This window comes from Perca flavescens, chromosome 9 (genome assembly GCF_004354835.1).
Source record: "Perca flavescens isolate YP-PL-M2 chromosome 9, PFLA_1.0, whole genome shotgun sequence".
NCBI classification, from domain to species: Eukaryota; Metazoa; Chordata; class Actinopteri; order Perciformes; family Percidae; genus Perca; species Perca flavescens.
This window is the reverse complement of record NC_041339.1, coordinates 6445095-6457561: the sequence shown is the minus strand read 5'-3', so window position 1 is coordinate 6457561 and position 12467 is coordinate 6445095. Positions and strand designations below refer to the sequence as shown.

Genomic DNA, 12467 nt, shown 5'->3' with positions numbered 1-12467 from the left:
GACCTGTCTATTAACTAAACTTAACTATATGTATTGATCTGAACTATTCATATCACATTTTGTTTGGCCTTGCTGTCTGTCATTTCTACTTACACATACACACATCAGTCCACATATCCTCATTTTATCTATATTATTGTCATTTATTTTATGCTTTTGATGTTTATGTAGCCAACCTTATGCTTTTTATTTTTAATTTTTTTAATTCAGTGCCTGTTCAATTTTTTTTTTTTTTTTAGGACACTTATATTAATTGTAATTGTTCATTATCTATATTATTCCTCTCTTCCTTAGGTGAGACTCCTTCTATTTGCCCTTAGGGGTTTTCTTAATCTGACCTGCACTATCTTTATTTTTTTATTATTTTTTGTGTTATTGTTGTCTTGATTTTATTGTGCAAAATAAACAAATCGAAATACTATTTAAGTAGTTGAGTATTTTTTATTCCCAACTTGTTTACATTTGTACATTCTTTCCTTCTTTATCTTTATTTTATGATTTTTTTTTCTTGTATTCTATTCTATAGTCTTAAACCATAACCCTAACCTTAAAAGCGTGTTTAAAAAGTTTCCTTAGTTTAAAGTGCTCATATTATGCTTTTTGGCTTTTTCCCTTTCCTTTATTTTGTTATATAAACCTTTTTTGTGCACGTTATAGGTTTACAAAGTGAAGAAGCCCAAAGTCCACCCCAAAGGGACTTACCATCTCCATCAAACTGCTCCAAACAGCTCTATTGTAGTCCAGCCTTTACTTCCGTGACGAACGTGCGTCACTTTGTAACACACGTTATAATGCTCGCCTAGCTGCTAGCATGGCACGCACTCATACTCTGCTTCTGACTGGCTAGTAGTCCTTACCTAGCTACTGAGCATGTGCGACTCCCAACAAAGATGGAACAGAAGTGAGATGTCTCACTCTGTAGCTAAAACAAAGAGCTCAACACACAGGGTGAAAAGAGGAGCTGCAGCAATGTGCAGTAAAACAAAATGATGGTGTTTTTTGAAAATTAAACCACATAAACCTATTCTGATATAACCTCTAAATACAATTATGAACCTGAAAATGAGCATTATATGAAGACTTTAACAAAGTTGTTGTTGTTAACCCAAACCTAAGTAGTAAGTTTTGCCTAAATCTAACCAAACGATAACCATAGCAGTGGCAGATCAGGAAACGGTCACACAAATCAAGTGATTTGTTATGATTTTGGAAAGAATTGACAAACAACATCATCCTGGCGATAGTGGCGTCAGATCAGGAAAACTAATTTGTGTCGTGGACCTTCTGGTGATGTCACTTATGCAGCAATATCTATCCAAAGTTTGCTGATATAGGCTAACATTAGCCAACAGAAGCACAGAAGGGTATTAAATTAAGCAAGGTTGTGTTTTATTGCTTATGAATTCACCATTTATTTAAAGAGGCAGACTGTGTAATTCATTCTCTCAAAATTGACTTAGTTTAGTCTCAGCTGACCACTGAACATTTTGGGGTTGCCTTGTGATGGCCAAATGAAGCCTCATGAAGCATTGTGAACCATTTTATTTATTTTCTGAGCCCAATACATGGCACTCTTGGTTTAAAGAAAATGGTTAAATGTCAATTCAGTGTGCTTTCAACCCTTTTTTGGACAGAGTGCCCCATCTAGTGGGCTCAGAAAATGAAGAAAATGTTTCAGGAAGCCATGGGTGTAAATTTCATCTAACAGTTGTGGGGGGGGGGGGGACAATAAACATAAAATTTCTCAAGAGCAATGTTAAAAGGTGGACACAAAGTAAAACCGGCAAAATTGTACCTGTATAGAATATTGCAGAATATTGCTTGCAAGGCAACATTTCATTGACTTTAATCATCGGAAGAAGGGTTTCTTCTCTCTAATACAGATGATGTCTGTCCTGCGATGAGTCATCAATAAATAAGTCAGTTTTGGTGAACTGAAAACAATCTCATGTCCTTTTCTTCTGTCATTTTATCTGGGCAACATCACAAAGTGTTAGTTGTTTATATATGAGTTAGGTTCATAGGGTCACGACTTGGTCATATTATACACTATCTTGCATCCTCAGCATAAAGATCAGGTTTGGTCTGGGACAGAGAATAAATTCTACCACGGCAGCATTCAAAAACATGGTGGGTGTAACACACCTGCTCCTGTGGTGGTGACCACCTTGGCCTTGCTGCGAGCTCCATCGCCCTTGGTGGTGTACGCAGCCACAGTCACAGAGTAGGTTGTCTCTGGGAGCAGACCTGTTACTATGGCCTCCTGTGTGGTACAGAGACACAGAGAAGAAGAAAGAGGGAGGGAGGGAGGGACACAGAGAGGAATGGAGACAGAGGGAAAGAGAAAGGAACGGACAGAGAGAAAAGGGCAACAACATTCAGGTTGAGTCAGTGGCCTCAGTTGAATTGGTGTGCTGTCAGCCAGTTTACTGTACAAGGCACTCAGGCACATTAACCAAGTCAGGCGCACACAACATGCCTGTCCAACACTCCCAAAGGCATTTCAACTGTTTTCTTTTTTAGGAAAAAGTAAAGTGAGGGTCATGAATGTAAACCTGCAGTGCATTTAGATGAAATCCTCCATAAAGTTCAAGGTCCCTGGTCCTTAAGGTACTGTTAGATGGTCTGTAAGCTGGAGCAGAAGGTGGATCTGTAAACTAGGATGGATTGGTACCTTATGGACAGTAATTTGCCTTTGTTTGTCCTCTTACAACAAGTCCTCCAAACCATACGGCAATTAAGGTTGTTTATTCCCCGCCCCCCTAACACAACCCACAGGAGCGTTTCATAAATTAGCGCCCCTAGCAGTGGCCGGAAATATGACCCCATATCTAAACCAGATAATGTAATGGTCACAGTTTGGTTTGGTTTAGACACCAAAACTACTTAGTTAAATTTAGAAAAAGATGGTGGTTTGGGTTGAAATCATCTGTTACGGTACTTATCTTCCAGATACATATGCGACAGAGAATGTTACTTTGCTACGTTTGTTCTGTAAAGTCAAAAAGAAACTCGCTGTGTACTTTAATTTTCAAACTGGACACAAACCGTGGTCCCCTGGGGGAAAGTCCTATGTTTGTTTGACCCATCCAGCCCCCCAAACCAACGCACGACTAAAACAACTTTTGAAGGTACACATGTTCCACCAAAACAAGTTCTTTCCCGAAGACGATTGTGATTGGTTTAAAGAAATGTCAATAAGCAGCGCTGCGGAGGAAGGTCTGGCAAAGCGAGACTATATAAAACATAAAGCACACAAAGGCAAAAACTGCAATAACAAGAGACTTCAGACGCATTTCAAACTTGATGTGTTCACTCACGAAAATGACTGCCCACACACATCTAGAGCACATGTTCTTACATGCTCCTTCACTGCATAAAAAAAGCCTTGTATATACAGCAACCTGTACATTCTGTCAGCAGCTGGGAGTCCATTAAAAGGTTTGGAAAAGGCCCACTCCTCCCAGATAGCTGCAGATTCCTTTCTAGTGCTGTTCCTGAGTGATGAGTGGAGAGAGGGGTTGCAGAGATGAAGCAGCTTGTGTTGAAAGAAAAATGGCAGCAGGATGGTGGTAGAGGTGTGGGTGTGTGGGTGTGTGCGGCGGAGATAATACTCCCAGCAGAGAACATCCAGCGGCTTCTATTCCCCCCCCATCAGACCGGCGCCTCCGCCTACAGCCTAGGGCTCGCTACGCCATCCATGGAGATGACAAGGCAAATTAGCAAGGCCCTGCCAAAGCAGCCAGGGGTTCCAGCAACTACCAAAGCTCTAATTATTATTTCATGCCTGGCAATTTTATATCTATCACAGGATGTTTAAAAGGTTTAGCTGCTCATTTAGAAGCAGACATGTACAGAGCAGAAATCAGCTGGGACCTAAAGAGTTAACATATATATATATATATATATATATATATATATATATATATATATATATATATATATATATCCCACCTTCCTGTCTGCTCTGCAGGGCTAAGAAGGTGAAAGATAAAAGAGAAATGTGACTCGTGAAGCTACACTAAAGCCTCATTATTTTAATCTGGTGGTATTCCTTTTCACTTTTGTTGCCAGGTACTTTCTTGCATTTGGAGACAGAAGAAAAAAATAATCTATTGGCTCTTTCATCTGTCTTTTTCAAATGCACAGCCAGCCAGTGTGTGGGGATGAATTCCCAAGGACTGAACAGATGAAACATTTGACATTAAGTCAGGAGACATCGCTCCCGTGAGGGGGAATGTCTGGTTTAACAGGAGCCAATCAATGTTCAGCGACTTCCTTTGTGTCAAACATCAAATGCTGCTGGCCTCCACCTCCCGTCCCTTTTAACCAATATTACCAGCTGGGAGGGTTTTCGCTAATGTTACAACTCCACTACAAAAGCTTATTAGCAGTGACAACAGGGTGCTGATTCATCTGCACTGAGACTTACACTAAGGGAGGGACATTTAGTGGTGGAATATAACTTAATGTAACTTAAGCACATTTTCTCAAGAACTTTACTTAAATACAAATGTTGAGCTACTTGTACTTTACTTGAGTCTTTTCATGCCACTTTCTACTTCTACATTTCAGAGAGAAATATTGCACTTTTTACTCCGCTCCACTTAACAAATTGAGAAACCACAATGTTTTAACATAAATTAAACTACCCAACAATATGCAGGCCTACAAGTCCAGCTGAAATGATTAGACCATTAAACACATAACTGTTTGGATCGTTTCCACTTTCTAAAATGTGAAGATTTTTCTGCATTGAGTACTTTTACTTTTTAATACTAAGTACATTTTCCTGATGATACTTACATACTTTTATTCAAGTGACATTTTCAATGCAGGACTTTGTAGAGTGTGGTATTCGTACTTCTACTTAAGTAAAGGATCTGAATACTTCTTCCACCACTGGGCATTTCTGACTGATACTTCAATAAATGTTGGAGACCAAGTTTTTTTAACCACAGTCACGTGCCGGTATAGCCTCGCATTACCCAGACCTTCCTCCACGGCGCTGCGGAGGAGGGTCTGGCTAGTCCACACAGCATTCCGGGATGGGAGAAAAACGTGCTCTGGTTTATTAGCATTTCTATAAACCAATCACAATCGTCTTGGGCTGTGCTAAGCGCTGGATGGAACAATGGTGCTTCTGCAAAATTGTTTTGGTGGAACATGTGTACGTTCAAAAGTTGTTTTAGTCGTGCAACAGAAAACTCAGATTGGACAGATAGTCTAGCTAGCTGTCTGGATTTACCCTGCAGAGATCTGAGGAGCAGTTAACCATAGTCCTCATGAATTCACCGGAGGTTAAAATTCCAACGCCGAGAAAGCAGAGGGTGACGAACATCCGGCCAAAAAAAAAGAGTGACTTCTGGCGGAATTTTCGGCTGCACCGGAGCAATCCTGGAAGTGCAACGTCGTGGATATAGTATGTTATATTTAAGATTTTCTTTGATTTGACATGTTAAATTGCAGCCAGTGATATTAATCCAATGCATTTATCCATTATCATTATCCACTAATCCTGTGCAGAGATAGAGTGGTGGTGGTAGTTGGGTGGGGGTCTGGAGCCTGGCCCAGTTCACAGAATATACAGAAGATGTTTTAGTTTTACCTCTTTTAGGCCAACAAAATAAATAATTAAATACATAAATAAACTAGAAAAGTGCGCTCAGTAAAGTGCAGATCTCTGCCAGGTGTGTCTCCCTTTGCCCTCCAAAATAAACGTAATTTATGCAATGGCGGCGAAGATGCTCCGGTTCAAAATGAGACCAAGACTGTCTAATGCAAAATTGTTTCTAAAAGAGGATTTGCACCCATCCTACTTTCAAAGAATATCCCTCTGTTTATTTCCCATTAATTCTGATTCCTAATCAGCTACTTGCTAGCAAGCTATTAACTCATCAAAATGATGTAACGTTATGAAAGGCAATATCAAAGCTGTGAGAAATAAATGATGTGCTTGTGTAAAACTCTGTAGCTGCAGGAGACCACTTCATAGATCTTCTAGTTCTCTGACTCTGCCCACAGTCATCAGAAGTGCCGCCATGATACTGAGACTGCATTCAAAGAGATTCCACTTACTGGACATGATGCTGGGATTAGCATTGTGCTTGTTACTGAGAAATCCTCATTAGTTACAGTTAGTAGTTACCTCGTTAAAAAAATACTAAATGACTTTCCACCCAAAACTATTGCGTTATAAATAACATTTTAGTTACTTTTTAAATATATACTTCGAAACGCTGCCATTGGTAATCTGTCCGCAGCTCATCCCACATACTACTGGACCCATCAGCCTCATATTTTTGTGTCATATGTTATATATTTATGTCTGTATGGTATTGTTGGTCGTTAAATACATTCAATAATGTCAGAGAGCTGCTGAAATGCCTCTGTCAGTTAACTCATCACTTATGGTGGCGATACACTGGGCGACCTTTTGGTCAACATGGCAATGTTGAGGGCAATGTGCACACGGCAATGTGCTGCCAACAGGAATTACCGTACACTGAATGCCTTTGTATATGTAGCAGTCAATGCCGGGATAAAACATTCAATAAAGTAGGTTTAAAAAATAATTGTGAATCACCGCAACCATAAGGTCCATGATCCTACAGACATAAATGTGCACAAAAAATATTAGGCTGATGGGTCTAGTAGTATGCACACACATGACCAAACTCATGATCCCCTTCAGGCTTCGAAGCCAAAGCTACAACACTTAGTTACTTATGGTAGAAACACAAATATCAGGAAGAAAAAGACCCAATCTGTAGGTCAACAAAATCGGGGCAGGCAAAATGCTCCACCTTCTGAAAAACTCTGGCACAGCTGTGCCCAGTGGAATCCAGCTGGCGGAGATAATAAAGAAGTAATGAGCCTTTCAGTAATTATAATTCAGAGTTTTGAGTAATAGTTACTGGGAAAAATATTTTCTAACACGTTAGTCCAAACACTGGCTTTGACTTGAAGGGATAATTCAACAGAAATATCGGGATGGCCATTACCTTTATTCTCTGAGTCCACTAGATGACGTTCTCTGCTCAACAAAGGGTTGAAAGCACACTGATTTACCGTTCCTTGAGCATTTTTCTTTAAACCAAGAGCGCCATCTAGTGGGCTCATAAAATAAATGAAATGGTTCCTACATGATGCTTCATTTGGCCATCATGACCAAAATACAAAAGAAAATATTTTATATTTATATGTCCCCCCTTGTCTCACCCTAGTCCAAACTCCAAACAGTTTTGGTTTCAGTAGTTTTCATTGGAACTACTCTCTATCGCAGAGGTAGTTCCTTAACAATATATTCTGTGGATTATCAAGATGAACAGGGGCATTGTTTCTTAAAAGAGATGTTGCTGTTGAATTTTTGAATATCTTCTTTCAATGTTATGGAATAAACAATCTTGCTCGGGTCACCCCCATCTTCCAACTCGGCCTTCATTGTGATCCAAACTACACAACTGTAGAGTTTCGTGACTGCATCTTGCGCAGTTGTGACGCTATCGTGGGGACAGCGTTGCTGTCGCGTCTGGCAACAATAAAGTGTTTTATCTTCCTCTGAAAAAGTGTTTGAAGTCAGGGAGTTGGAAAGATGGATGGGCTGATGGAGTTCTCTCCTCTGCTCAAACTGACATATACATCAGGAAACATGCTATGTCCAACTGAGATGCTGTTGGGTGATATTAGAAGTGTGGAGAAGTTGACCAACATGAGCTGCTTCAAATGTACACCATCCTATCCCTCTGATATATAGTGAAGCTAGAAGCTCCTTGGTGCAATTCTGAGGAACTACCTTCCAATGAATAGCAAGTTGTCAAAGGGTCAGGTCAGAGCTTGTCTGCAGTGACTGGTCATTGATGAAGATTTATATGTATGGGGGAGTTAGTTTGTATTGGTGTGATTTGGGTTTTAAAGATGTGTGTTTTTACCCTAATGTGTTGGATTCAATGAACCCATCTCCATTTGCTAATACCATGCAATCTGTATCTGGATTATGACATCTGATCATGGGCCGATGATCATTAAATCATTAAAATGATTCGTCCCACATTCTGATTGCATCTTAATTAGCAAATTATGCAGGCACAGCCGACAGATACATCAACACACATGTTGTGTCTCATGTCAATGGGAGCAGGACAATGCTGAGTGAAAAACGATGCTTATCCGGTAACTTTCTGCTGTCAATCCGCCTGGTAAAGACAAATCGACAGCTGGTTCTGAGGACAGAAATGGATCAGTGGATGTTGTGTGGATTGAACAGATTGAGCACTTCAGTTCAGCTCACATCTGGCTTTTGATGTGGATTCCCACCTAGAAGGTAATCAGAGCCAGTGGTAGAAGCTTGCTAGCACTATAGTGCTAGCTCGCCTACCTCCATCCATCCATTTAATTAATAACCTTGCACCATAGATAAGCACTAACATCTAGTTATGTCTGGAACTGTGAGATGTTATATTGAGATGGCTTTTTGAGGCATTTGATTATTTACATGCATTTGTATGGTCACAATTGTTTGTTTTTGTAGATTGGCTATTTTATGTTGATGCTTATACTTTATTCTTATTTCTGTTTATGATTTGTTTTAATGTTTATGCTGTTTTTAATGTAAAGCATTTTTGGGTTTACATGTAATGAAAGTTGCCATATAAACAAAAGGAATATATAGGAAGGATACTATACTTTCATGCTCAGCACAGTAGATGTAAGCTGGTAAACAAAAGCTGTATGTACTGTTAGTCTCGGTGGAGTTTTTATTGCAAAATAAACCAACAGGAGCTGGACTCAAGTAGAATAAGCAGTCTCAGCTTTTATTGGATGGTAGGTAGCAAAAAACAAACGCCTGAGTTACGGATCCATGTGATTCAAGGGAAGTGAGAGTGGAGGCAGCAGGAGACACTGAACTAGAGGCTGAACACTTGTTTGACAATTACTATTGCGGAGTCTAAAATACATTGCTGCATGTTCATGTATGTGTTCTGTAATAACACACACACACACACACACACACACGCACGCACGCACACACACACACACACACACACACACACAGCGCGTGGCACTATCTTTGTGTGGACCCGTCATTGACATAATGCATTCCCTAGACCCTTACCCTAACCTTAACCATCACAACTAATCCCCTAACCTTAACCCTTACCCTCACCCTAACCATAACTTAATTCTATCCCTAATCCTACAACCAAGTCTTAACCCTCAAATAGCCCTTTAAAGCTGTCCGGACCCCACAAGAACACTGTATTCAAGGTTTTTGGACCCCAAGAATATAGTTAAACAAGAAAACACACACACACGCGCACACACGTGCACACACGTGCACACACACACACACACACACACACACACACACACACACAGTAATCAGTTGTCACAGTTGTCCTCCTGGTCTTCAGCAGCGAACATTGGGCCATGAAAGTCTAGTCTCATGTCACTCTCAGTGTTCAATGCATGACCCCATGACACCCCACCCGACCCACACACAACGCATTTAAATATACACACACACACACACTAACACACACACAAACAGCCCATCACAACCACCAAAATTCACTTTAGAAACAAACACGGCACACAGCGAGATGAGTAAAAATGGAAAAGAAAAATAAGCCACAGTTAGGAGTTCAAGAGGCACTTTCCCCTTCTGAGGAGCTGTCAGCTCTCTTGAAATCTGATGGTTTTGAGTTTCTGGTATGAAGCGAGAATTAGGTAACAGTATCCCACCTGTTAGAAACTGTCTTGGGGATGTAAGGATGAGGCATGAAGTAGTAAAGCAAAGGGAGAAGGCTACTAGACGACTACATACTTCTATAGAAGCAACAAAGTGTAGCCCACATATCTTTGGCTGCCTGCGTCTGTCATATAAATTTCACCTTACAAATGGTAGCAGCAATATCCAGCATTGCTTTCCTCAACACATTGAGATCCGCTCGTATATCAAGACATCATTTACCAAGTATAAATGCAAACCTCCATGATCAGCTGTCATTATCCAGATACTGTATCCAGTATGGACCATGCACTCAATCACAATTTCACTTTCCTCCATCAACCACATAGTGTCTGATTGTAATTCATTGTTGTCATGGCTCCCACTGTTGGCCTGACGAAAAACTCTCTTGCTTTTCCAAGACGCTGCATAACAATTTTGGCAACATTTGAAAGTGTTCTTTATCAGGCCTCCAGATGGGGGAAAAACATTCAGTGCATTGAATGCAAAGACTATGTGAAATGGGTTGGAAAATATTTGATGCTACATACATGATATTTCCTGGATTCCCTACAGCGATTACAAATGTCTAAATTTGCTTAACTGCAGTCTATAGTTCAAAATTTCAAATATATATATATATATATATATTCATCCTGGTTTCAAGGCATCCATTTATTACCATACTTTTCTTTGTAGAATGAAAAGAACTCAAAAGACTTGAAGTTCCTTGAGACGCGTGATCATGTCTGTGTGTATTAGGGGTGGAACTGTACACAGAAGTCACAGTTCGGTTCATACCTTGGTTCAGACATCACAGTTCCGTACGAGTTGGTACAACGGACGGAAAAGCAAAATAAAAAATGCAGAAGGCAATTTTTTAAGACAATCAGCTATACAACTGAAAATATAGCATCTCTGTTCTCTGCAAAGACTAACTAAATTACCTGATTAAGACAACGTTATCATGACATCTCCCGGCCATTTTGCACCGCAGAAAGCAGCTCCCTGCCTGGCTAAAGCTAATATAGTTAGCCTGAAAAAACAAGGCATCTGTCCCAACTAACGTTATGGTTCGGAGCCGCGACGCTGGAAACGTAACACTTATCTACAACAGCAGTCTTATCCACCACTCTCTCTCCTGTACTACTGGAACTGACTGGGAAACCAAAGTTTTCCCAAACTTGCGCCAATCATCTCTGCTTCAGAGCCAAGGCGGAGCTACAGATTAGGTGTCCCTAAAGAACACACGCGTATCTAACAGTAGTTCCGCATTACATTAATTAATTTGCAAGCAAGTTTTATTTTTTTTTATACCAGGTATTCTCTGTGTAAGTTCATGCACCGAACCGTGACGCCCGTACCGTTTCGGTTCAATACGAATACATGTACCGTTCCACCTCTAGTGTGTATAGTTGTTAAAGTTCTACGGCAAGGCCAAAAACTCCCATCAAGTTCATTTTTACCCTGCAGTAAAACAATGGAAGTCAATGGCCATGCTTTGGACAATTCAAAAATCTGCAATGCTACATACCTTGCTACTACAGTACTAGATTATCAACAGTAAGTAAGAAAGTACATGTGACTCACAGCGAATGGGCTAAGAGATGCTGACTCACTGGCGTCATGTGACATTGGCATTGGTCGTTGGTGATAGTGCCAACACCAAACCACTGACATTAAACCACTGCAAGTTGTTTAAGTAGAGGGCTGGCGATATTCCATACTTTTCTTATTTGTGTAAAATGTGTTAGTTAGTCTGTGAATACCTTCTGACTTCCCTACACTGTCTGTGGCTCTCAGCCTTGACTCTTTTGGTTCTTTTTAGCGGATGTACATCTTTAAAAATGGCTCATAAATATATAAATATACAATAAGAATAATAAAGAATTACCTATGCAGAGGCATCTGTGCCCAAATAATAGTTAAATCATTCCACAACCAGAACCATCTGAGAGGCCATAAACATAAATAACACACGGCAGACTACAAAATGGTTCTGCAGTCTGGAAACATGGACAATTCTATATCAGCAGCCAAAGTGAGACTGCCAATCCCAGAAGCACAAAGCAAGGTCTGCGATTTATGATAGATTACAAGCCCACCCACTCCTCATTGTCAAGCTAGGACAAGTTAGGGTGTCTGTGGCTCAGAGGTAGAGTGGGTTGGCCCTCAACCACACAATATTGGCAGTTTGATCCCTCTGGCCACATGTCGAAGTGTCCTTGAGCAAGACACTAAACCACAAGTTGCTCCACTGGCTGTCCACTGCTTCTAATGCTTAGGATGGGTTAAATGCAGACTTGGAATTTCACTACATTGCACTGTATGATTGTTTGTGACAAATAATACAATTTCTTCTTCTTCTTCTTTAAAAGTTCTGACGCGTCTACAGCAAGTGAGCTAAACAACTTGTATGCCCACAATGAGGCCATCGGCAGTCAACAAGCAAAAAACAGCGAAACAAGAAGCTCTCTCTTCTGGAGCGTGACGTCAGGAGGGCTCAAGCGTGCGGCAAACACCAAGAAAGCAACAGGACCAGAGGGTAACTATGTGCTGACCAACTATTGCAGGTGTTCACAATGATATTCAACCTGTCTCCGGATCAGTCTGTCATACCCACAGGGTTTAAGTCCACCATCTTTACTACTCCTGCATCATCAAGAGCTGCCTGACGGGGAACATCACTGCCTAGTACGCAAACAGCATGAACAAGGCCCCAAAGCCTTTCAACGAG

The 12467-nt window shown here is 40.6% G+C and overlaps 1 protein-coding gene across 12 annotated transcripts in view; it reads right to left on the bottom strand.

The window, feature by feature from the left end:
- The window catches only part of ptprfa (protein tyrosine phosphatase receptor type Fa), a 404110-nt gene that overhangs the window by 103181 nt on the left and 288462 nt on the right, over window positions 1-12467 (bottom strand). For all 12 annotated transcript variants that reach the window (XM_028586901.1, XM_028586900.1, XM_028586904.1 and 9 more), the window contains one exon: window positions 2146-2263. In XM_028586901.1, coding sequence (XP_028442702.1) covers window positions 2146-2263 — 118 coding nt within the window. The remainder of the gene's footprint in view (window positions 1-2145; window positions 2264-12467) is intronic.